At 39.6% G+C, this 26010-nt stretch overlaps 1 protein-coding gene and 1 long non-coding RNA gene across 2 annotated transcripts; one reads left to right on the plus strand and one right to left on the minus strand.

Moving 5' to 3' along the window:
* Positions 1-1521: 1521 nt before the first annotated feature.
* LOC117446515 (myosin heavy chain, fast skeletal muscle-like) lies at positions 1522-12374 on the minus strand. The gene is made up of 40 exons (XM_034082716.1): positions 12322-12374; positions 11910-12122; positions 11351-11494; positions 11105-11261; positions 10983-11010; positions 10772-10880; positions 10590-10682; positions 10430-10493; positions 10224-10322; positions 10025-10128; positions 9663-9801; positions 9425-9543; positions 9186-9335; positions 8925-9095; positions 8533-8839; positions 8350-8414; positions 8118-8205; positions 7917-8034; positions 7713-7836; positions 7483-7619; positions 7051-7306; positions 6715-6957; positions 6449-6625; positions 6211-6356; positions 5843-5933; positions 5370-5759; positions 5128-5254; positions 4888-5006; positions 4603-4799; positions 4327-4510; positions 4072-4237; positions 3626-3750; positions 3235-3543; positions 2941-3144; positions 2733-2858; positions 2390-2560; positions 2194-2298; positions 1971-2066; positions 1751-1882; positions 1522-1655 (listed from the first exon to the last, which is right to left on the minus strand). The coding sequence occupies exons 2-40, from the start codon at positions 12108-12110 to the stop codon at positions 1635-1637; spliced, it is 5802 nt and encodes a 1933-aa protein (XP_033938607.1). The 5' UTR covers positions 12111-12122; positions 12322-12374; the 3' UTR covers positions 1522-1634.
* Positions 12375-13824: 1450 nt separating this feature from the next.
* On the plus strand, positions 13825-18650 carry LOC139433820 (uncharacterized). Its single transcript, XR_011643224.1, has 3 exons — positions 13825-13904; positions 14957-15049; positions 18129-18650. It is a non-coding gene; the product is annotated as an uncharacterized lncRNA (long non-coding RNA).
* The last annotated feature ends 7360 nt before the right edge of the window (positions 18651-26010 follow it).

Below are 26010 nucleotides of genomic sequence, written 5' to 3' on the forward strand. Positions count from 1 at the left end.
GTTGTGTTATATTAGCTGTACAATTTACCACATATGGTGTTCTTAGTTTCCATACCTCCTGTGTTTTATGAGCGACTTATCAAGTCTTAGCAAACGGCATAAAACATGCTCGTACAACCTATAGAAATGCAAAACCGCATCATTTATGAGAAAACATTTCACAACATATTCGAGGTGGTTTTAAATAACACATATCCGTATTTATTTATTTCTCCAAGTTATGTTTTTGTGTGCACTGAGGAGTCTCAAACAGGCGTTTGTTTAATCATTTTAAGATTGACTTTAATCAATGTTTGAAAATGAATTCTTCATATATGATAAATGAGAGGTAACATTTTATTTATGGTATTATTTCCACATATTTCTCTCCATTCTTCCTTCTGCCAACGGTGTCGCAGTTTCTCGTCTCTCCCGTTTGTGTGCTCAGTGCGTACGCATGGGTTAGAGTTTGCGTGGAGGACCGCATGTTTTCCCGTCAAGTTAGTATTTTATAAATCGCAAACATTGCTGGCGTACGCCATTTTTTGAGCGTATATCCCTTTAGAAATGAGGCCCCAGATGTCACTGATGCAAACCTGCATGCGCAAAGCCCCCCACCTTTTTTTTTTTACCGTGTGTGTGTGGAAATTCCCCTTCGATTCCATTGGCTCTAGCGGTTATAAAGAGATTTCATTCGTCAAAATCGACCAAGGGGGGCCAGAGATATGGAAAATCCACCCAAATGACCCCAGAAGTGTTTTTTTTGTTGCTAAATCTCTATAAAAAGGTCAAATGTCACTTGTTTTGCATCAATCCTGATACAGGGTACTTATTATATGTTGTACTTTGGATTCCTAAAGCTTTTAGTCTACCTTACCATCATCCAAGGGTAGTTTTCACTATAAGTACAACATAATTTTTGGACGGACACTATCATTTACAATTTTTTACTATGTTCAATCTGAATTTTCTTTAAAATAAAAAACATCTATATTGATTCTGACTTTTCTATATCCAACTCACAGGTTTATCATTACTTTGAGAAAAAAGATTATTAATTTAACTCTTTTAGAAGGGAAGATGTGGTCATTTGTTCTGGGAATGTCATTTTTGAGCCTGAGACCTGAAAAACAGGCTCAGGGCTTAACAGGTTGGGGGAATTGTTGTCTAAAACTGACAGCCTTTGTTATCTTGGTTACTTTTTGAAGTAAGGAAACACTGCGTTGCTTGTTCTTAATGAACATCACCTAGCTTTTGTCAAACTGGCTAAGCAGTCACAGATCTGCTCATACCTTGTTTTTCCTTTAGCATCTTTCTAAGATCATGTTAACTCAAGTCTCAGCCAGAGCATGGTGCAAAGTAAGTAGATCTACTCAAATAAAATGTTGAGGGATTTGTAGTTTACGTGAGTATTTACATGTTTACATACCTGGTGAAAGTAATAGATCACATTCTAAGCCCGTGAGGGCTTGAAAACAATCAGTATTGATCAATTTTAAATATTAAATTATTAAATTAGTAAAAAGTTAAAGAACAACAATATGCAACAAACTACTTTTTATTGACCTTTGGTTATCACAGCATGCTAGAATGAACAATTAACAAGATACTCATATTATATGGCTTCTTGCTACTGTATAATCTTGATTTCTTCTTCACTCCTCTTCATCTTTGGACTGAAATGACAGAAGATTAACATATTACACATAGAAACATATTAATTAAAAAATAAATCGCAAACGTTATTCCTCTCAGATAGGTATTTTTTTACCTTGACAATTTCCCGACTCTTTGCCCTCAACTTGTTGACTTGAGACTCTGCGATGTCAGCGCGTTCCTCAGCTTCCTCCATTTCATGCTGCACCTTCCTGTACTTGGAAAGGTGAGTGTTGGCCTGTTCATCCTGTTGGATGAGCCACAATGAAGTTAAAACCTGTGGACTGGGTGACATTCTCAGGATGTGTGCTTTATAAATAATTAGGTGTACTCACAGCTTCCTCAGACTGCCTCTTGTAGGCCTTCACTTTCAGTTGCAGCTTGTCCACCAGATCCTGAAGTCTGGCGATATTTTTCTTGTCCTCTTCAAACTATGTAAATCAGGAGTGAAAGACTTATTAAATACTAATATAGGCTTACTGTTTTCTTTACCATATATTATTGTAACAATTAACATTTGCAGTAGCTTACGTTTTAGTAGTTTTAATAGCAACTTACTTGATAGGAAAGCTCCTTCACTTTTCTTTCATATTTTCGCACTCCCTTGATGGCCTCAGCTCCTCGTCTCTGCTCAGCATCAACTTCACCCTCCAATTCTCGAACCTTGAAAAAAGGGGAATGCAGTGATTTTACATTGCAACATGTCATCCTGATTTAAAGTAAATACACATAGATTTGTCTTCATGGCACTAACCCTAGCCTCCAGTTTCTGGAGCTGCTTCTTGCCGCCCTTCATGGCCAGATTCTCGGCTTCATCCAGGCGGATCTGCAGGTCCTTCACTGTCACCTCCAGGTTCTTCTTCATCCTCTCCAAATGAGAGCTGGTGTCCTGCTCCTTCTTGAGCTCTTCTGCCATCATGGCGGCCTGAAATGTTTTTGAATTTCAGATTGCATATTAGCCTATTGCAGTCTAGTGTTTCAACTGCCCTTACTCTAGATATGGTAGAGAAAGGGCCTAATAAACAATCCTATACACTGACTTATTATTCCCTAGAATGTGGTTTCAGTTTACATTGAGGAATGTAAAGATAACTCACATCAGTGATGGCCTTCTTGGCCTTTTCTTCAGCATTTCTTGCTTCCTGGACAGAGTCTTCCACCTCACCTTGGATTTGGACAAGGTCAGTCTCCAACTTCTTCTTGGTGTTAATGAGACTGGTATTCTAAATAAACAATAGTTAGGATTAGACTGCATTATGTCATTATCAGTTGTCAGGTGTTTCACATGTCATTGTCTTTGATTACCTGAGAGTGCAGCAGTCCCACTCGCTCGCTGGCATCAACCAGCTCCTGTTCAGCCACTTTGCGGCACCTCTCCGTCTGCTCCAGTGCTGCTCTCAGCTCCTCGATCTCAGCCATCATCAGGTTGTTCCTGCGCTCCACCATGGCAACCTGCTCCTTCATGTCTTCTTGACCTCTTAAGGCCTCATCAAGGTGCAGTAGTGAATCCTTTAAGGAATAATACATTAAAAAAACATGTGCCATGCATTCTTAAAGAAGTAAAACAATACATTATTGTAGTTAAATGAACCACCATACCTTTAGCTGTCCCTGAACGTTTCTCAGCTGTTTCTGGGCTTCAGATGCCTGGCGGTTTGCGTGGCTCAGCTGAATCTCCATCTCATTGAGGTCTCCCTCCATCTTCTTCTTGATTCTCAGGGCATCATTCCTGCTCCTGACTTCAGAATCCAAAGTACTCTGCATGGACTCAATCACTCTCTGGCTGTTCCTCTTGATCTGGTCAATCTCCTCGTCTTTCTCTGCCATTTTTCTGTCAACTTCACCCTTGATTTGGGTAAGTTCAAGCTGAACACGGAGAATCTTGGATTCCTCATGCTCTAGTGTAGCCTTGAAAAAAAAATGACACGTTTTCTATCTCCAAGATCCTTTAAAATGGTGTTTAAATGACAGATATGTTGTCAGACAGTACCTCTGCCTCTTCAAGTGAAGTCTGGAGTTCAGACTTTTCAGTCTCTAAAATCTTTTTCCCTTTCTCCAGTTCATGAAGAGTTTTTCCATTCTCACCAATTTGCTCAGTCAGGTCAGAGATCTCCTCTGTAAAAATGTTCATAAAAGCAGTTGTTAAATATGTGTGAGCTGAAATATCAGTTTGGTCTATATGGCAGACATTTAAACTCAATATACCATTCACTTGTACATTAATGAAAACGCTGATAATTGTATTACATTTGTAGTCAGTACAAAATCATAGACTGTGCTAATTGAACCTGTTTGCCCACCAGGGGGCGCACTCGTTCATTATTTTCAAAGCAAATGACACAGCTCCAATTATGAAGTCTGCAAAACTCTGCTCATCAGGCTGTTATCGAGGATTTTTAGTAGTTGCCAATGAGAGTATTTTGCTTTTTTAATTACGTTGCAGGTTCTTGTTCTCTCTCTTCAAGGACTCCAGATGGTCCAACGCTTCTTCATATGAATTCTTCAGCTTGAACATCTCTGTGCTGAGAGAACGTGCTTCTTTTAGAGATCCCTCCAGCTCTGCCTGACTTTCCTCAAACTTCTGCTTCCACTCTGCAAGAACCTGAAAACATTCAAATAGACCCATGTTTTTCAGTAATTCACAATTCTATGTTTTTGATTTACGTTTAAAGGCACAAATAAATATCTGACCTTGTCAAAGTTTCTTTGCTTCTTGTCGAGGTTAGCAGCCAGAGCATTAGCTCTCTCCACATCGATCATCAGGTCCTCCACTTCAGCATGCAGTCTCTGTTTTGTCTTTTCCAGAGAGGCACATTTCGAATTCACAGCCTCGATAGATTCCTCTGCATCCTGAAGACGCTGGGCAAGCTTTTTCCTGTTAAGATTATTTGATTCACAAACTTTCAGTTTAGCATAAGTCATACTCAGAAGTGGAGGTTGGATCTAGTTAAAATCGTATGGACTTACTTAGACTCCTCCAGCTCCTCAGTGCGCTGAATGGCGTCAGTCTCGTATTTGGCTCTCCACTGAGCCACCTCGCAGTTGGCCTTCGACATTGCGCGCTGCAGCTCAGACTTGGCCTCCTGCTCTTCCTCGTACTGCTCTCTGAGCAGGTCGCAGTCATGACGGGCCGACTGAACAGCATGAGCCAGGGCGTTCTTGGCCTTACAAAGAATAACATTGACATCATTTGTCAGCTAAAATTAATCATTTAAGTTCTGGGATTGTGTTGGTGATTTAATGGTCACCTACTTTAACTTCCTCCTCAATGTGCCTCTTGAACTCCTCAACCTGCTGGGTAAAAGCCTGCTTGCTCCTTGTCAGTTGAGAGATCAGGGCATCTTTCTCCTCCATCTGGCGACTGTATTCACCTAAGGAAATACAAATAATTTAGAACTAATCTAAATGCAAATATGTATGAATATTGAATTGGAAATGTAAGGTAAGGATCGGTACAAAAATAGTATATATGTATATATTTTTTTGTATTACCATTCTCAGTTAGCAGTCTTGCCCTTTGAACCCCAATGTCGTTGAGCTGTCGCACATGTTCTTCATTTTTAGTCTTCATCTCACTCAGTTGATCCTCAAGAGTACGACACATTTTCTCTAGATTGACCTGAAATTGACAAACATGTTGTTGATTTAATCATGTAATGTAAATTGGTAAAAGCCAATTAAGGCAGATATTTTACTAAGCAATTTTTGTTGCAAGTGAATTTGTTTAACTTTACCTTTGATTTGGCAACAGACTCCATGTTGCTGCTGAGGTCATCGATCTCCATCTTGTACTCGCTCTTCTCTTTCTCCAGCTTCTGTTTGACTCTCTGGAGGTTGTCGATCTGTTCTCCGAGCTCTGCCACGCTGTCAGCCTGCTTCTTACGGAGAGCTGCAGCGGTGGCCTCGTGCTGCAGGGTGGACTCTTCGAGGTCACGACGCAGCTTCTGAAACTCAGCCTCACGCTTCTTGCTCATCTCGATCTGAACAGACGTTGCTCCTCCAGCTTCTTCCAGCCTCTCGCTGATCTCCTCAAGTTCCCTGGAGAGATCAGACCTCTGCTTCTCCACCTTGGCCCGAGCAGCTCGCTCGGCCTCAATCTCCTCCTCCAGCTCCTCAATACGAGCCTAATGTTTACATGTTAAAACAATAGAATAAACATAGCAACAATGTAAGACAATTCTGTCCTTATTATATATACTGTACCAACCTGAAGTTCTTTGATCTTTTTCTGAAGCTGAGCAGAAAGTGTTTGCTCATCCTCAATCCTGCTAAGAAATTGGCTTGTTTCAAAGTCCTTCCTGCGTGGGGACAAACGTTTTCATAAACATTACAAGTAAGCAAAATCAAGTTGAGTTTTTTTGTTTTCAATAATGACCTTAGGTTTCTGACTGTCTATTGTTAGTTGTCATTGTTAAAATACTGATGACATCACATTTCTAACTTTCTCACTGCAGATTTGTGTACACATTTAGTTTCTTTGTCTACAGGAAGATTTTATTCTGGCTTTTGTTTGCTGGATAAATCCAATAAGGTAGAACATGACTGCACTGAATTGATGACTACATTCACACTCACTTCTTTATTTTCTCATCAGACTGCTGCTTGTCATTCTCCAGATCCATGATGGTTTCATGGGCCAATTTAAGATCACCTTCAAGCTTTCTCTTTGCTCGCTCAAGGTCCATACGAAGCTTCTTTTCTTGCTCCAAGGAACCTTCAAGCTGTTTTAACCGAGACAAGGTTTTATTTTTGTATTTCATTTCCCAGGGACTAAAATAACTGTTGCTAGTTACAGGTGTTACTATATACATACATCATCGACTTGTTGCTCCAGCTTGACTTTAGCCTTGGTCAGAGTGTTGACTTTGTCTTCCTCTGCCTGCAGATCATCGAGGGTCTGCTGATGGGCCTCTTGGAGGGCTTTCTTCTCTTTGGTCAACTTGGCAATGATTTCATCTTGAGATGACATTTCCTCAACAAGGTTTTTAACCTGTATTCACAATAGTTTGAACATCATTTTAAAGGGTTTTAGTGTTATTTTAAGAATTGTCTTTCAGACCTTATTGAAGATATACAAACCTTGTTCTCAGTGGCATGTTTCTCCTTTTCCACTTTGGCCAGGGTGAGCTCCAAGTCATCGATGTCTTTCTTCAACTCAGAGCACTCGTCCTCCAGCTTCCTCTTCTTTGCAGTCAGCTCACCATTCATTTCCTCCTCATCCTCCAGTCTCTCAGACGTCTCTTTGCATTTGGCCTCAAGCTGGATTTTTGCCTTAATGAGCCCCTCACACCTCTCCTCTGCATCACAGAGGGTTTCACCTTCCTAGATTTGCAATGACATCCAGTTAAAATGATTAGGTTTTTGTAAAAAAGGAGATGATTGAAGAAACAAATTCCCTTTTTCCTTTTAACGTACAGACTGCATTTGTAGCTGCAAGTCATTCTTCTCCTGCAGCAGAGAAACCATCTTCTCCTCCAGCTCCGTCTTCTTTGACAGAGCCTTTGCTAGATCTTCTTTCATCTTTGCAAAGTCCACTTTCATTTGCGCCATCTCTTTTTCACTCTCTGCACTCTTCAGCAGAGGTTTAATCTTAAAGTAGAGCTTCATCCATGGCCAGGTTTTGACATTCATGAATGAGCGGATGTTGTACTGGACGGAGTAAATGGCCTCCCTGCGGAAAACAGGGATCAAAGTAAAACAACAGATTTAATTTAGATCCTTAAAGCCATATTGATGAGAAACATGGATTATTTTCATTATATTCAAAATAAATGTATGTGGTCAACATGGCAATCAAGTTGTCCTTATGAAAATCCTTAGATTTATAAAGCTAACTGACTACAATACCTGCGCTCCATCATCTTTTGGAATTCTGTCCTTGAGAGGAAACCTCTGCTAAGAGCCTGAGTCATTGTGACCAGTTTAGCCAGTTTATCATCTCGCATCTCCTCCAAAGTCCCCAGCAGACCAGCTTTGAAAAACACCTGAAATAACAAAAAGGGAAGTATTCCTTGACATGATGGTAACATTACTTGCAGTATCAGGGAAAGCACACCATTTACAGACAGACGGATTACCTTTGTGTGTCCAAACTTGTACTGAGTTGGGTCAACATCAATAGAGCCCAAGAGTTTCTCTGAGGCCTTTTTGTTGTCCATGAATTGTCCCTCAGGAATGACACTGGCATTCAAAACTTTGTATCTGATTAAAGATAAATTAATTGACAGTGAATCATTTATTAAAATATCGTCAAAATATAGCAGATCTTAGTTTTGGATTACCTCTGCTTGAAGTCAGCGTATTGGATCCTGCTGGGGAAGCCCTTTCTGCAGATCCTGATACCTTCCAGCACACCATTACACCTCAGCTGGTGGATGACCAGGAAGTTCTGCATGAGACCTTAAAGACAGGATAAGTTTAGTCTTGTCATGAATAGTTACAGTAGTGCTTTAATGCATACATTAAACTGATCTTCAGCTTACCAGGAGTCTTTGATTCATTTGGAATCAAACAACGCACAAAATGAGGATGAGTGCTCCTTAAGTTCGTCATCAACTTTCCTAAATTCTCCTGAATGGAAAAATTCAAATTGTTAAAAAAATAAATAACTTGGCCTTTTTCCTAAGATGTGACCTTTAAGCAGCATTTGGGAAATGAAGTAGTTGAAATACTGTTTTATAGTTGTGTAGTGAGGCAGTCATTTGTCATACTTACCCTGAAAAGAGCAGATACAGTCTGGAAAGACCCACCCTTCTTCTTGGCTGCTTTCTTCCCCTCAGCTGTAACAGGGCAACTTCATGTGAGATTTTATGTTGAACAGATATGATACACTTTCACTCTAAACATAATTATTATGCATCTCCAACTTATGTTCTTTTAAATAGAGTCTTTCTTTACCTTCTGCTGCATTATGCGATGCATAGAGGAGAGCCAACAGTTTGACTGAAGACTTCTGGTAGAGCTGAACCACTGAGTCGTTCAGGGGGTCTTTGTTCTTGTCCAGCCATCCGGTGACGTTGTAGTCGACGGTGCCGGCATAGTGCAACAGAGAGAAGTGAGCCTCAGCTTTGCCTTTGGCAGGTTTGGGTTTCTGGAAGGCTGCACTTTTACCAATATGCTGGTCGAACAGTTTGTTCTTGAAGGTGACGTCTGATGCCTTGGGGAACATGCACTCCTCTTCAAGGATGGAGAAGATTCCCATTGGCTGTCATGATGAAATGATAATTAAAAACAAAGCTTAAAGTCATAAATAGTTTTCTGTGTGCGTTAATAAACTGCATGTAGCTCACCTTTTCAATCAGCTCAATGCAGGCAGCCAAGTCCATACCAAAGTCAATGAACTCCCATTCAATTCCCTCTTTCTTGTACTCTTCTTGCTCCAGAACAAACATGTGGTGGTTGAAAAACTGTTGCAGCTTCTCATTGGTGAAGTTGATGCACAGCTGCTCCAAGCTGTTATACTTGAGATGGGAAAGAAGATGTAATGTCAAACTTTCATTGTGCTGTTTCACTCTGTAAACCTGACAAGTGCTATGTGTGTTTTAACTTACATCGAAGATTTCAAACCCGGCAATATCCAGGACACCAATGAAGAACTGTCTGGACTGCTTGGTGGCCAGCATCTCATTGATTCTGATGACCATCCACAAGAACATCTTCTCATAGACAGACTTGCAGAGAGCACTGACATTATTGTTCACCTGATTTGGAAATTAATAATGCATAATTAATAAGGATGTTGTTGCTTTAATTTCTCTGCTTTTTACATGGTTTTGTTGATATTCCATACCTGATGGACAGTTTGACCTTTGGTCACATACTCATTTCCAACCTTTACTCTGGGGTAGCATAGTGCTTTTAGCAGATCAGCCGAGTTCAGACCCATGAGGTAGGCGATTTTATCAGCCACTAAAAGAAAAACAAAAATAGTCATGAACAAAAACACACTTCTAGGATACCTTCTTCTACAGTACTTAAATAAACGTGAACACTAAATAAAAACTAATAGCCTACTGTAGGTTCCTTACCCTCAGTGCCATCGGGCTCGGCCTGCTCTTCACGCTGCTTTTGCTTAAACTTCATGTTTCCGTGATGCATCACAGCTCCAGTCTGCTTGTACATGCTTGCCTTCTCATCTAAAGTGAAGCCGAGGATGTCAATAGCAGCCTGTAAAAGAAAGAACCAGTTTAAGACTACAATTATTCTTTTTCACGTCTGTGCTTTGAAGCTAAAGGCAACAGATACAAATATTTGGAGTAATCTCTCTCATACTCATTAAACTAAAGAACACATAAGGTATGATGTAGTGCAGAGTAGTAATACATTGGTTACTTAGTGTTATAGAGTAATAGTAGTGATCATAATAGTGATGATGATTTGTTGTCCTTACATCAGTGGCGATGAATTCTTCAATGTCATCTATACTCTTGACGGTGATTTCCCCCTGACTGATCATGTGATAGTCATATGGATTTTTCGTAATCAGGAGAGCCTCTGGAAAATAAAGAAGATGTAAATATAACAATATACTGTAAACCTGTGATAAGTAATTGTTTAATAACTGCCAGTATTATTCACTAATCTCACACCTAGTAGCTCAGGTTTGTGGCCGGTCATCAGCTGATAGAAGATGTGGTAGCTCCTCTCCGCAGACAGCTGGAACGTCACTCGAGACTTCTCCAGCAGATCTGTAGGGATTTAAGTTGGCGGAAAATGTGAGGACATTTCCCAATGAAGCACAGCTACAAGAATTGTTCTTGATGTAACACAGTGATAAGTTCCACAAAAATCTTACATGTTTCAATATCAGCTGAAGCCAGCTTTCCAGTTGTTCCAAAGTGAATCCTGATAAATTTTCCCTGTACAAAAAATATAACATTCAAATTAATGTCATGGTGAATGTTTTTTTGTCATAAAGTCAGACAGTAACATACAAAATCCCCCAAAATACTTACAAAACGTGAAGAATTGTCATTCCTAATTGTTTTGGCGTTACCATAAGATTCCAACAGTGGGTTTGCTGCAATGATTTGATCTTCCAGTGACCCCTAAAAATAACGTCCATTTTGTCAATATAACAAAAGTCATAATCATTTTGACTTTTTCTAGTTATTCTAATATTATTCAACTTTTTTACCTTCATCTTGCTCGCTTGCTCCATTTTCTTTCCTCCAGCCACTGCGATTGTCGCAAAGTACTGGATGACACGTTTGGTGTTGACAGTCTTTCCTGCACCGGATTCTCCACTGGGTTGATGGGTGTGTTCATAAATATTATTAACAATGTCTGACTCTAATTCTGCTGACAAGTCTTATATCTTAGATTATATACAAATATTTGGCACTTACGTAATAAGGATGGACTGGTTTTCTCTATCTGCAAGACATTGAAATGGTGTGCAACAGTTAGAAGTTGACCTCTACAGCTTTGATTTATCTGGACACACAATAGCTTTCAAACTGTCTGATACCTTGGAGCATGAACTGATAGGCGTTATCAGAGATGGAGAAGATGTGGGGTGGAGCCTCAACCCTCTTTTTGCCTCTGTATCCATTGACAACCTTTGAGTCATACACTGGGAGCCACTTGTAGGGGTTCACAGTGACGCAGAACAGCCCTGAGTAGGTCTACAACAGTGTGAAATATCAAAGAATTATCAATCTTTTTACAAATACATGTGCATACAATAAAATAAAGCCTCCTGCACAAAACTCACGTAGATCATCCATGCTGCATAGCGCTCTTTGAGGTTATACAGCACAGAAGGTTCACTGAGGTGGGTCATCATGGCCATGTCCTCAATCTTATCGTACTTTGGAGGGTTCATGGGGAAGATTTCAGTGTCTTTAACAGTGATAGTCTGTTAGAAGGACAGAAGAGGCAGACACATATAATTAATTCATTTCCAGCAGTCATGTTTGCTGTACTGTCAGATTTTACTCTTAGTTGCTAATCCTAAATTATACATTTGTCTTCCAGCAAACAAGCTTTTGAGACCAGGATTAAAACATATATATATATTGGGCAAGACACTTTACCCGCATTTGCTCCTGTGGGTAATGTCCGCAGTAATGACTCTTACATGTCTAATATGTGTAATGTGTACTTGTAAAGCGCTTTGAGCACCTGTAAAAGCGCTCTAATAAAAAATGTAATGCATTATTATTATTATTATTATTATATATATTTTCCTTAACTGATAGTTAACACATGTCAGCAGTTCAGATTTTACATCAACTTGTTAGAAACATGAAATCTAATGCATTCCTTCTCACCTTTCCACAGAGGGTGTCCACGGTGACTTTGCCTCCCTCTTTCTTCGTAAGTTTCCCCTTGAGGAACATCTCTGAAGGCTCGGTCACAAAGAAAGCTGTTTTAGCATCAAAGGGAATTGTTTGAGCCTGAATTCTCTCTCGTGCTGGCTTCCGGAGGTAAACGGCCGCCGGGCCAAAACACTCCATTTCCGAATCCCCCATGTTGAGTGTTTACTGTATGAGAGGAAAACATTATTACAGTCAATTGAAAATGTCAGAGACAAAGATGGATTAGTTCCCAAGTACTGGGTAGCTCTAAATCTTGGTTTTAAAAACAGATTGGTACTATATCAGAACTAACCAAATTACTCCAAAGATTAAACCATATTACATCTTAAGTCATTGTCTCGGATAAATATGAAGCCTGATTTACCTTGAAGGACCCCAGGTGAGCAGACTTTAATGCAGATTTCTGAAAAAATGAAGCAAAATGTTTGTTTAGAAAACCTACTTCATCATACTTTATCTGAAAATAATGTGAGAAATATCTAATGCGAAATAATTATACCATAATAGTCATACAAATGTTATATTCTATATTTTCAAGACATACAAATGATGCATAGCAGTATTATAAGTATAATATCTATCATATTTCTCTGAGCTACTAAGAAACGTACCTTTGCTGGGTGCCTGTCCTCGTTGGTTTGCTGTGCCTTTTATACAGTGTGATGGGAGCCTATCACGCATGTATTTCTGTATTTGGTCATGTTGCCTGGCATAATGTGTGTGCAGTGCATAGTTCTCACCTCTAGATGTCACATTACGACGTTTACGGGGTGTCTTCCATCATAGATCATTGTCAGACTTAGAATGTGTTTTGGCTTTAGATTATTGACCAAAGAATAAGCTGTTGTGTTGCCATCAGTAATACATGTTGCTATAAAGTGGGAAGACAGTAGCAATACCTTGAGATGTATCTACACATTTTTATTATGAGTTTGATACATTCTTAAATAGCGTGCACATGTGAAGTTGGATACTGTGAATGGTAACGGGGGAAATATGTAAAGTAGGTTCAGTTTATCCACAAGGTCAGAACAAACAGTCAAAAGGTATGACTAATGTATCTCTTACATGTCCCTTGGCTCAGCAGTAGCAACCTTGGTGTGTTGCGATGAAGCTTTAAAATGTCACTGATATAGGATTTCAGAGTCCTTACAAGTAAGAAATTATTTTAAAATGAAATGAGTTCCAATGAGCTTTAAAGAAAAGGAAAAGATTGCCAGGGGATTGTTTCTCGAAACAGTGCCAACAGCTGTTCTCATTCTTGCTCTTAAGGGATAAACAAAGGAGCCACAGGCAACCCCTAAATGTAGAGCAGCTGAGTGATGTACTCCAGCTCTATTTCCTTTATGTTTACAAATAACCTCACTATGACTCATTATCAGTGATTATAATGTTAGCGTTTTCAATTCGAAGCTGTTTTATTTATTAAAGTATGTACAAAGAACATGTTTCCTTCTTCCAGTGCAAGTGGACTCATTACCAAAAGATTTTGCCAAGAACGTTGTGGCACAAAAAAGTATGGGTAGACCAGACTGTATTGGGTAGACAGGCATTAGGCATCGTTTCAATTAGAAAAAGGGTATCTATTTATATAGCAGATGATAAGTAGAAGAAATTGTGAAGTGGTTACACACAAGATATAATGAGCCTCTGTCTTCAATGAATATGTGTTACATGATACGTCCTTTTAAATCTTCTCTCTTATTAGGGCAAAACTCAAATATAGCACCAGCCTTGTATTGATACTCAAGCCAAATTGTTAAGGGGCTTATTGTGTTTTTTTATGGGCTTTGATCTCCCTCTGTCACTTTCTTCTTTTGTCAAGCAGCAACAACTGGGCTCAGGATTGCAAACCAAGGTGAGAGTTGAGCAACATTCCAGTCTACAAGCCGGGATAAAGTGCACAGACAGATATTTAAAGTCACAGTAGCATCCATCCTCAACTCCGTAAGTACAAACACTTTGTTACCTAGTTATTATAGTGATTGTTGTTTTGATTATATACAATTTAACTTCTGTAGGTGTTGTGCGTGTGTTTTAAAGTTCACTAAAATAGCTTACTTCAAACCCTGAGTTTGACTGTATGCTGTGATATGGGAGACATTCAGACTATTTGAAATCGTATAGTGGGATTAGAACAGTAAGACAAAACGTTTACAACTTTTATTGCTTTCCGTTTGGTTTGTAAAACAAGGATGAATATCTAAAGCTCACTAACTGTGCAGCTGTTACTTAAAAATCCCTGGCCATCTCAGGAATGTATTTTCTTTGTACGTACTTATTTTTAAGTACTTCTGTATTACAATTGGATGCTCATAGTATTATTGTCTTGCAGTCTTTCAACGGAGTTGGGGCAGGGGTTGCGGATTGTGGGTTAAAATTAGGTCTGGAGTGGTTACTTGTCCATCTTGCAGTAAAGCCTTTGGGATTAGTGGTGGTGAAGGTGAGAAGTGGGGAGTGACCCCATCACTCCATTTGACATACATGAATTTGGAAGCTTATGGCTTTTTGTAAGTAGAGGACATTTGGCGTCAACATGCCGATGAGCAAATAATGTTTACAATTCTTAAAGTCACTATTATTGGTCTTGCTGTTTCAACTGTATGCTGAAAATAATAGCGAACTGTAGCCCTTGTGTATTACTTTGGAATGACCGCATTACAAGAGGGTTCTTGGGTGCTGTCAGTTTCTTGGTGGTGTTAATTGCTTGAACAAGATGTGTTTATAAATGTTTGTGGAAGAGGTCAGTGACATCTTATAAACACCAGAGGGAGCCTTAAATTGCAAAGGTGAAAACATGCAGCTTATATTACCAGCATCTATCATCAACCTCTGAAGCGTTAACACAACACCACATCACCAACTCATAATGAGGGAAGTGAGTTTTGAATAATATAACATGAGTTTTTAATGATGCGATATTATAAATACCTATACAGCACTATGAATTCATTAATATATATTTGGATATGTTTTATCTTGTCTTTCTTCTTGTTCAGGGACACAAAGGCATGTTCGAATCTCCCACCATACATTGGACAGAAAGCAAAGAAACACCCAAGAGAGTTCATTGTAACCCATTTCAAAATATGGTATGTTACATTTACAGACCTAGATATCAAAGAAATGTGATTCATCTTTAAATGTTTGAGTATATTAAAAATCTATTAGGAAGCTGCAGCTGATTCAGAACGCCGCTGCTCGAGTCCTCACTAACACTAAGAAAGTGGATCACATCACTCCTGTTCTGAAGTCTTTACACTGGCTTCCTGTGTGTCAAAGAATAGATTTCAAAATATTGCTGCTGGTTTATAAAGCACTGAATGGTTTAGGCCCAAAATAAATTTCTGACCTCCTGCTAAATTATGAACCATCCAGATCTCTCAGGTCTTCAGGGACTGGTCAGCTTTCTGTCCCCAGAGTCAGAACTAAACATGGAGAAGCAGCGTTCAGTTATTATGCTCCAAATATCTGGAACAAACTCCCAGAAACCTGCAGGTCCGCTGCAACTCTTACTACTTTTAAATCCAGCAAGAAGACTTTTCTTTTTGTCGCTGCTTTTAATTGAACTATTCATATCTTAAACTGCACTGTAACTTTTATCCATGTACTTTTTCTTGTAATGTTTAATTGAACTATAAATATTTTAGACTGCACTGTAACTTTTATCCATGTATTTTTCCTTAATGTTTATTTTATTAGCTTTTCTTTTTTAATGCTTAATGTCTTTCATTTTTTTTGTAAGGCACTTTGAATTGCCTTGCGTTGAAAAGTGCTATATAAATAAACTTGCCTTGCCTTGCCTTGCCTATATACACTGAACAAAAATATAAACGCAACACTTTTGTTTTTGCTCAAATTTTTCATGAGATGAACTCAAAGATCTAAAACATTTCTATATACACAAAATAACCATTTATCTCAAATATTGTTCACAAATCTGAAAAAATCTGTGATAGTGAGCACTTCTCCTTTGCCGAGATAATCCATCCCACCTCACAGGTGTGGCATATCAAGATGCTGATTAGACAGCATGATTATTGCACAGGTGTGCCTTAGAATGGCCACAATAAAAGGCCACTCTGAAACGTGCAGTTTTGCTTTATTGGGGGGGTCTGGGGGGGTCCGAAAACCAGGCAGTATCTGGTGTGAGGGGTAGGGGTAGGGTTAGGGTTAGGGTAATGTTGTGAATCGAGTGGCCTGTGTTCGTCGTCCATTACATACGCCTGCCCATACCATAACCCCACCACCACCATGGGCCACTCGATTCACAACATTACCCTAACCCTAACCCTACCACTCACACCAGATACTGCCTGGTTTTCGGACCCCCCCAGGCCCCCCAATAAAGCAAAAATGCACGTTTCAGAGTGGCCTTTTATTGTGGCCAGCCTAAGGCACACCTGTGCAATAATCATGTTGACTAATCAGCATCTTGATATGCCACACCTGTGACGTGGGATGGATTATCTCGGCAAAGGAGAAGTGCTCACTATCCAACACACTCTCACTCCCTAAGCGTCCAATAGCGACGTTTGGTCAGTGTCCGTGGCGTCCAATTGTGACGCTCCTAGGCTCCTTCAGCGTCATAAAGGGACGCAAATAGCTTTCAACTGATTGCAATGTATTCCCATCTGCGTCGGGATTTGACGCTCATGGAAGCACGGCATTCGTTTATGTCGGCTGCCCTTAAAGGTAATGTGAGCGTCCATTCCCAGGAGTAAAGGATGGCAGAAGACACTACACTACCCAGAATCCCCAGCTATCGTTTGGACTACACCATGTGCTCTTGACAAACCCCGTGATAGTCCTCAAGCTCTGTGATTGGAGAGTGTGCTCCGAGGGTTAAGCCGATTCTCGAACAGCACTTGAAATGGGATGGAACCACGGCAGACTGTCCAAAACTGGATTTGAACGTGTCCACCGCGTTCCCCCTCCCCCACCCCGTCCCCAGAACTACACATGCTGGCTATTCTGTTTCGCAACATGTTCTCTATGGCACGTCTCTACTGGGAGTTGTAGTTTTAAAAGACGTTTTCGTATTTCCCATAATAAGAAGTTGCCAGTATTAAACTGTGTACATCCCTGGAGGTTTAGGGGATAGGAAACACTCACATTTAAAACATATAATTAATAAATGGGTGAAATTTGCTTGTGCCCATTATGGGCAGTATTAATATATATACCCACATGCCAGCTAAGGTCAGAAGAGCTTTATTTAACAGCTGGTCTTATGTGTGTGACCCCTGTGATAACATTACATTACATTAATTGATAAGCCTGAAACATGCACTTGTCAAGGTTCAGAGGCACATTTTGCAAATATGACAGTAGCCATCGATCAGCTTAAGATAAGATATACTTTATTGATCCCAAGTTGGAACATTTGCGTTACATCAGCATGTGTAACAGTTAAATATGCAGTTGTGTTTATTTGAAAATCATTTAGTATAATCACATAAATTCTGTATTTTATATTCAACAATTCTGTGTTCTTTATTTATTGATTGTTCAATACCTGACAAGGCCGGAGATGAAATATCTACATACATCTTATAAGAGTATAATACATTATGTATAATATCAGTTAAAATAAGTGCTTCAACATAGTTAACATTGCTGGAGGTATGCACAAATATTGATAGATGTCTTGTAATGCACTATTGAGGAACCTGCGACCCAAGTTTTTCATTCAGTGCAGAACTACACCATAGTTGTGTAGGCCTATATGATATGTCAATAAACCTTAGAAAATCTTGAAATCTTGAAAGGGATGTGCAAAATAGTCATTACATACAGTCTTTAATTAACAATTAGTAGAGAATAACGAGTAATGAATATACTTTATAGGGATCGTATTAATATCTAATAATAAAAATATTGAAATTCAATAACATGCTTTAACCACCAGGTGTCCCTTTATATCAGCTGTGCACCTTTATGGTGTAAATACAGCCTATCTACCAATTGGATCAAATATAAAAGTGAGCCGAATTAGTGTTGATACTGCAAGGAGACGTATTGTGTGAAAAGAAATGTAAGATGTTGTTTAATGGCTGATATATTTATGATTCAAGCTACCTAACTTCACTCCTTCCACCTTTGAATTCCATGCCGTCACAGTGACCCATCCTATACAACTAACCATTGTTGTTCTCTACCGTCCACCAGGCGCCTTGGGGGACTTCTTGGAGGACTTAGATCATCTCCTCTCACACATCCCTGAAATCGGCCCTCCCGCTGTACTTCTCGGAGACTTCAACCTCCAGACGGGGAAGATAGACGAACTAACATCTCTGTTAACCGCCTTTTCTTTCTCACTGTCTCCATCCCCACCAACTCATAAAGCTGGCAATGTCCTTGATCTCATATTCTCAAGGAACTGCTCTACTTCTAACCTCTCTGTAAACCCGCTCCACACATCCGATCACTTCTTCATTTCATTCTCTCTACCCCTTTCCAAACATAACAAACTAATCTCTTCGCATCCTGCACTTGTCCGCCGTAACCTCCGTTCCCTCTCCCCCTCTACTTTTGCCTCCTCGGTGCTCTCAGCCCTCCCTTCCTCTGACTCCTTCCAACTCCTGCCTCCAAACTCTGCTGCAGAAACTCTCCTCTCTACTCTCTCTTCCTCTAAGGACTCTCTCTGTCCTCTCACATCTCGGCAGGCTCGTCAGTCTCCTCCTGCTCCCTGGCTAAATGACGCACTGCGTGCTAATAGAACCGTCCTTCGGGCAGCAGAGCGGAAATGGTGGAAATCCAAACACCGCGACGACCTCCTAACCTATCAGGCTCTCCTCTCCTCTTTCTCTTTTTCGATCTCTCAGGCAAAAAGCACTTTCTTTCAAGACAAGATCCAATCTTCCTATTCCAATCCTAAAAAACTATTTTCCATCTTCTCCACCCTCTTGGACCCTCCCAAAGCCCCTCCCCCCTCCTCCCTTCTGTCAAGCGACTTTGTTAACTACTTTGAAAAAAAGGTTGACGATATTCGCTCGTCTTTTTCTGACTCACCTTTACTCACTGCTGGATCACCTGACCGACGGTCAACCGGCACACTAACTACTTTTTCCCCTCTCTCGCCAAGTGAGGTTCTTACCCTCATTACCTCTGCCCGCCCTACCACCTGTCCTCTGGACCCTATCCCTTCTAACCTCCTTCAGACTATCGCTCCTGATATTCTACCGTTTTTCACCCATTTCATCAACACTTCTCTAACTTCTGGTCACTTTCCAAACAGTCTCAAGGAGGCAAGAGTAAACCCTCTCCTAAAGAAACCCACTCTCAACCCGTCTGATGTTATAAACTACAGGCCTATCTCTCTCCTCCCGTTCCTGTCTAAAACACTTGAACGCGCTGTCTTTAAACAACTCTCCTGCTATCTCCATCAGAACAACCTTCTGGATCCGCACCAGTCTGGTTTCAAGGCAGGTCACTCCACAGCAACTGCCCTCCTTGCTGTCACTGAGGAACTGCACACTGCTAAAGCAGCCTCCCTCTCCTCTGTCATCATCCTGTTGGACCTGTCTGCTGCATTCGACACGGTGAACCATCAGATCCTCCTTCGCACTCTCCAAGAACTTGGAGTTTCAGGCTCTGCACTTTCCCTCCTCACCTCATACCTCAAAGACCGCACCTACAGGGTAACTTGGAGAGGGTCCGAGTCCGACCCTTGTCAATTAACTACAGGGGTCCCTCAGGGCTCTGTTCTTGGTCCCCTCCTCTTCTCCCTGTACACAAACTCGCTCGGATCTGTCATTACCCCGCATGGTTTTTCATACCACTGCTACGCTGACGACACCCAACTAATTCTGTCCTTTCCCCGCTCAGAGACCCAGGTGGTTGCTCGCATCTCTGCTTGTTTAGCTGATATCTCTCAGTGGATGTCCGCTCATCATCTCAAGCTCAACCTTGACAAAACTGAAGTGCTTTTCCTTCCGGGAAAAGATTGTCCCACTCTTGACCTGACCATCAACATCGGCACCTCTGTTGTCTCCCCGACCCTGACTGCAAGGAATCTGGGTGTGATCCTGGATAACAACCTGTCCTTCACTGCAAATATCGCTGCTACTACCCGCTGCTGCAGATACACGCTTTTCAACATTAGGAAGATACGTCCCCAGCTGACCCAGAAAGCGACGCAGGTTCTGGTCCAGGCTCTCGTCATCTCACGCCTAGACTACTGCAACTCCCTCCTGGCTGGTCTACCTGCATGTGCCATCCGACCTCTGCAGCTCATCCAGAATGCAGCGGCTCGTCTGGTCTTCAACCTTCCTACATTTTCCCACACCACTCCGCTCCTCCGCTCCCTCCACTGGCTTCCGGTAACTGCTAGAATTCACTTCAAGACACTGGTACTTGCGTACCATGCTGCGAATGGATCTGGCCCTTCCTACATCCAGGACATGGTTAAACCGTACACCCCAGCGCGTGCCCTTCGCTCTGCATCAGCCAAACGACTCGCTGCACCCTCGCTGCGAGGGGGACCCAAGTTCCCATCAGCAAAAACACGTGGGTTTGCTATCCTGGCTCCTAAATGGTGGAATGAGCTCCCCATTGACATCAGGACGGCAGAAAGCTTACACACCTTCCGGCGCAGACTGAAAACTCATCTCTTTCGACTCCACTTCGAGCGATAGAATGACTAACAAAGAACTGCTAACAGAGCACTTATATACTAATAAAGGACTGGCTTATCTAAAGCCAGTTGAGTAGCACTTGAATGATTGGCTCTTTGAAACCTGATGTTCTTATATGATTCTGTTTTCCTCAAGGTTGTGTCTTCCTGGTCGAATGTACTTATTGTAAGTCGCTTTGGATAAAAGCGTCAGCTAAATGCAATGTAATGTAATGTAATGATCCACGTCACGTTTTCAGTTCCTCATGTTTGTCTTCTCATCAGGGCTCTATAAATACAGAACTACGGCAGATATGTAATATGTAATGCAGCCGAACCGTGTATTACAATGCCGTTATGTGATGACTTTCAAAGAGAAAAGCAAGCACACTCGGAATAAGGTATTATTATTATTTTGGTCTGTTTCCGGTATTTATTAATGACGATGTGCTCTGAGATGTGAGACTGGAATTGCACAGGGGGGAAATAACGTAGGCTATCTTTAGATGCGGATTTTGTTAAACTAATATGTTTAGGCTGTGGACCAACACTATACATTGACGGGGAAGGGGGTAGCAATAAAGATAACACCATTAAACAGTTACACAACATAACAGAAATAATATCGATAGCAGCGTCCCTAGCAACCACCTTGGTAACAATGAAAACGTCGCGATTTCCTGATGTAATCTTCGTAATAACTAGCAAACTAAAGATCATGTACATCCACTGCACACATAATCTGAAATAACAACTCATATTTCTCGCATCAAATGACATCAAAACGCATTTTAATGGCCAAACTAACTTTAAAATAGGCATTTTCTACCGAGAATAAAACGAATTTCGGCCATGTTTTCTTTTTCTGCAGGGAGAAAGCCAAACGATAGCTGGGGATTCTGGGTAGTGTAGTGTCTTCTTCCATCTTTTACTCAGAAAACATATTTGATTCTCCGAATCGAAGGGGAAAAATACAAAAGCATTGCACACAATTTAAACCAATCAATGTTGTGTAATTAACAAGGATAATCTGGTGTTTTTTAGTCGATGAGTAGTGCAGATATCACTGTAAAATCAATCGACAGTAAGAGGAGTACTTACTTCCGGGTGTAAAATTCTCCGTTATCCAATGGGAATGGATGCTCACATTGCCTTTAAGGGCAGCCGGCATAAACGAATGCCGTGCTTCCATGAGCGTCAAATCCCGACGCAGATGGCAATACATTGCAATCAGTTATAAGCTATTTGCGTCCCTTTATGACGCTGAAGGAGCCTAGGAGCGTCACAATTGGACGCCACGGACACTGACCAAACGTCGCTATTGGACGCTTAGGGAGTGAGAGTGTGTTGCACTATCACAGATTTTTTCAGATTTGTGAACAATATTTGAGAGAAATGGTTATTTTGTGTATATAGAAAATGTTTTAGATCTTTGAGTTCATCTCATGAAAAATGGGAGCAAAAACAAAAGTGTTGCGTTTATATTTTTGTTCAGTGTACATGTCGGTAATTGACAGTGTTTTGAAAGATTTTGTATACATTTTATGTTTTCAAATTAAAGTAAAGTTATCATTAAAGAATTGTTTTCTTGTATCAACCTTTTCTGGGGTTAGGGTTTTCTAATGTTTACTCATTACTTGACCATTGTGTTATGTGATTCTAAAAGTGGTGGAGCTGGAACCAATTACCATTGTTATTAATTAACTGCTCATTAATTTATTAGTTGATAGTTTGGTCTATAAAATGTCCGGAAAATGTCTGTCCAAGTTTGTTGAAGTCCAACGTGATGTCTTCTTATATCTTGTTTTGTAATTTCAAAACCAGAACAAATTCATTTCATTTGTGAAGAAAAGCAGGAAAGCTCAATATTTAAGAGGCTAAACAAAATATCCCCACCATCTTTGTATGCAAAATAACTTTAAAGATGATCAAAGTACTTGTTGATTATTCTGTCATCAATTAAATCAGTTTTCGACTAATTGTAACAGCTGTAAAACGAAGGGAAGTACTGAGGTTTATTGTTGAAATAAATATTTGGCAGCTTTTCTATTGCCTATTGAGAGTATGATTTGCAATGTGTAAACTAAAATACAAATTCCAGTAAGGCGATTCTAGAGTTCTGTTACAACAAGGCTGTTATGTGACACCTTCTGTATGCAGCTGACGTAATGCACCAAAGATAGACGCCTAAATCTTCATTAATTAATTTACTCCCACATTGGTATTCCATCTGTCCCAAGGGGCCCACAGTGAGCGTCGCAGTAATGCTTTTGTTAAAGGGTCGAGGCAAACAAAGTAAGAATGTATTTTCTAAAGTTAGTCTTTTTAGTAAACATTTCTTCCTTGGTTTTTCCCCAGATAGTGTTTACTGTCTAATATGAACCATCTGCTTTAATGTTCATAAAATACTGAGCTATTAGAATAGTATGTTACCATAGCTAAATATTTTTGTAATGATTAAGCGCAGGTTAGCGAGGAGGATTCATAATTGACAATCATTGTCATTTATTTACAGAACATTCAATCTGCAATTGATCCAGGACCAAGTAGAACATATTTGATAGTAAAGGCAAATAATATCAACAATTCTCAATATATCAAATTACTTTATTTGCATTTCTGTGCATATGAAATAAATGGCAAAATACAGGGGTAGTTCAGAACAATTAAATAATAAACATGAACATGCTTTTTTAAACAAAATTGATTTGATTTAACCATCAGTTATTATTGGCTTACAGTATGTAACATCAACAGTAAGTCATTTGAATGTAATTCGGATCAAAATTAAGAAAGTTATCTTATACACACTAATTAATAGATCATTTATACTTACAGTGTACCATGTATACATGTATATACTACATACAAATATATACAAGGATATACAAGTCAAATATGTCATTCAAGAAATTAGTTAAAGAAGAACAAAACACTGCCCCCAGTGCTAAAGATCTGGGGGCAGAATACTGTACACTTTATCTTTAACTTCATCAAACCAACTCATACAAAGTTTATTCTGACTGAAACTTCAGCAAAATATGACCTAGGGCTAATTTTGATAAATCACACTCACACTGACATTATTACATCGAGGTTTCAGTCATTATGAAGTTTTTTAAACAAATTATACGAACTCCATGAAGAGAAGGAATTTAATGATGTTGGACATGATATTTTAACCTTCTTTAAAGTTTCACTTAATGCAAAAGGCATTTCACTCTCAGGCAAGATCAAGGATTTTCAGCATGCACCATTCCATCGCTGCATAACATACACAATACATAGGTATTAGGACAACACAAACATAATGCACAATAGAGATTTAAAGTTTAAGATTAAGAAATTCAAGTTACGTTTTATACTTAACAGGAAACTGCTTTAATATTATGGATAATGTACATCTATGCACATGAAACCCTGATATTAAGTACATTATTATCCATATATGCTTAATACAAATACAAAATACAATTGAAAATGTATTTTAGATTTGTAACTTACTTGAAATTGAAATCTCGCTCAATCACACTTTTCCTCATTGCCCTTCTGCACTTAGTAACATACATTTCTTTATCACACAAAAGTAAAACTAAAACACACACAAACACATTTGCAAGCACTCTAATGCACACATATATACACAAAATATTCAGTGTGCTGCCTACCACCTGCACAGAGATGTCTTATTTATCACACACATGGGAATAAAAGCTGCTTTGGAATTTAGAAATGTCTTGGCCACCCTGAAGACGCGACTGTGTTTACTTACAGTAAAGCCAGCAGCCAGGTCTATTACTGCTGGCTACAGCTGGTATATTGACAATGTGTTAATCTCTTTTCTTTTAGGCAAATATTTGCATTGTTTTTTTTCAAACACATTGATGCAATGGAGGCAACTAATTGAGGATTAAGTTCCGAAAATAAAGCAATTTGTAAAATGAACTACATATCATCTTATACGGATCATATTCATTTAAATCCCATATTCATTTTATTTACCTTGTTTTAAAGACTTTACCATGATTACAGTACAGTAGCTCTATAGTGTATTATTTCCTAGTGTGGCACACGATATATTTTATAACTGTTTACCACATTTACATACATGCACAGCACACTGTAAGTTAAGTATTGGCTCCAAAAGATCCATCCCACACTAAAATGGTGTATCGAGTGCAAAGTTCCACATTAATAGTTTGTTAATTTCATTTTGATTTGGTATTTTATCTGACCCACGCAGGATAAAAACTCTACACAAAATGGTGATGAGTTTAAATGTGAATTGAGAAACCACAATGAACCACTCACACTAGTCTGAAGCAAGAAGTAGATCCACAGCCTGGATTTCTTTCCGAAGTGCTCAGTAACAGGATGCTGAAAACATCTGAGGTGTAATTAACAGAAGCGTTCAATGCATTTGTCAACAATTTCAATAGTAAGAGCATGGGAATTTGCAAGCGGGAGGCTATTTCTGCTTTAAGTCCTAATAAGCCTGTAAAGAAAGGCCAGACATATCCAATATCACCTTTTATTGCAACTTAATCCCGCCACAAGAGAATACTTTCACAGCGTCACAGGTGTCATCTTTCTTTAGAGAAATCACAACAGTATAATGGACCATAATGGGGTCTTAAATTAGCCTCAACTGAACCCTTGGGCCTATGCTCAAGAGATGTTTAAAAAAATGTGACTGCCAAAGGTTTGTTTGATGCTAAAAAAAGCGTGTGTGCAAATTGATGAAATATTCTTGTAATAAAAGTCCCACATTTACAAAAAATGTGAGTTATATCTTAAGTCTTAATTTTCCTTTATACAAAAAAGTAATAAAGTAACTAATAATTAATAGGCCTTCATCAATAACTCCTGGTAATTTAACCAAGAACTACAACGTATTGAAATGTGTAAACTCATAGTCATAATAACAAGGTGGTTGTTCTTACTTCTTTCCAGGAATCTGCAGTTTAGTTCCATGGTTTCACTTAAAGTTAATGTTGTTCACGTATCATACAGGATAAAGTGACACCAGCCGTGATGATGGGTTGGAGATCTCATACTATTCTGAAGCACAGTGACCTAAACGGGAGGTCTGCTCCTGCGGGGGTCCAGAGATTTCAGTATAAAAGACACACTCCCAGTTCGTCAGAAGTTTTGTACTCACTGACTACCAACGAAGGTGAGTCTTTCTGCTGTGATCAGTGCATTTAATGAGTTACTTTAAGAGCAGCTCTTTTGCCAGATTGCAGAAAGTTGTTAATCCTGTTGCCTTATAGAGACAGGCATATGATTAATTTTCTTTTTTTCTTTAGTATCCATTTAACAACTGCATCACTTGGCAGAAAAAAAGGTAAGTGACTCTGACTGGAAGAAGGAAATCAAGCTTAATACTAAATACTACTTTCATTATTTTATTTATACATTTTTATTTTTTTACAG

Source organism: Pseudochaenichthys georgianus, chromosome 5 (genome assembly GCF_902827115.2).
Source record: "Pseudochaenichthys georgianus chromosome 5, fPseGeo1.2, whole genome shotgun sequence".
NCBI lineage: Eukaryota > Metazoa > Chordata > Actinopteri > Perciformes > Channichthyidae > Pseudochaenichthys > Pseudochaenichthys georgianus.

Coding starts and splice junctions, on each gene's coding strand:
- LOC117446515 (XM_034082716.1), bottom strand. CDS start 12,110: ATGGGGGATTCGGAAATGGAGTGTTTTGGCCCGGCGGCCGTTTACCTC. Junction 11,495..11,909: donor TGGACACCCTCTGTGGAAAG/GTGAGAAGGAAT, acceptor TCCTTCTAACAG/ACTATCACTGTTAAAGACAC. Junction 5,255..5,369: donor AGTCTGTTGCCAAATCAAAG/GTAAAGTTAAAC, acceptor TGTCAATTTCAG/GTCAATCTAGAGAAAATGTG.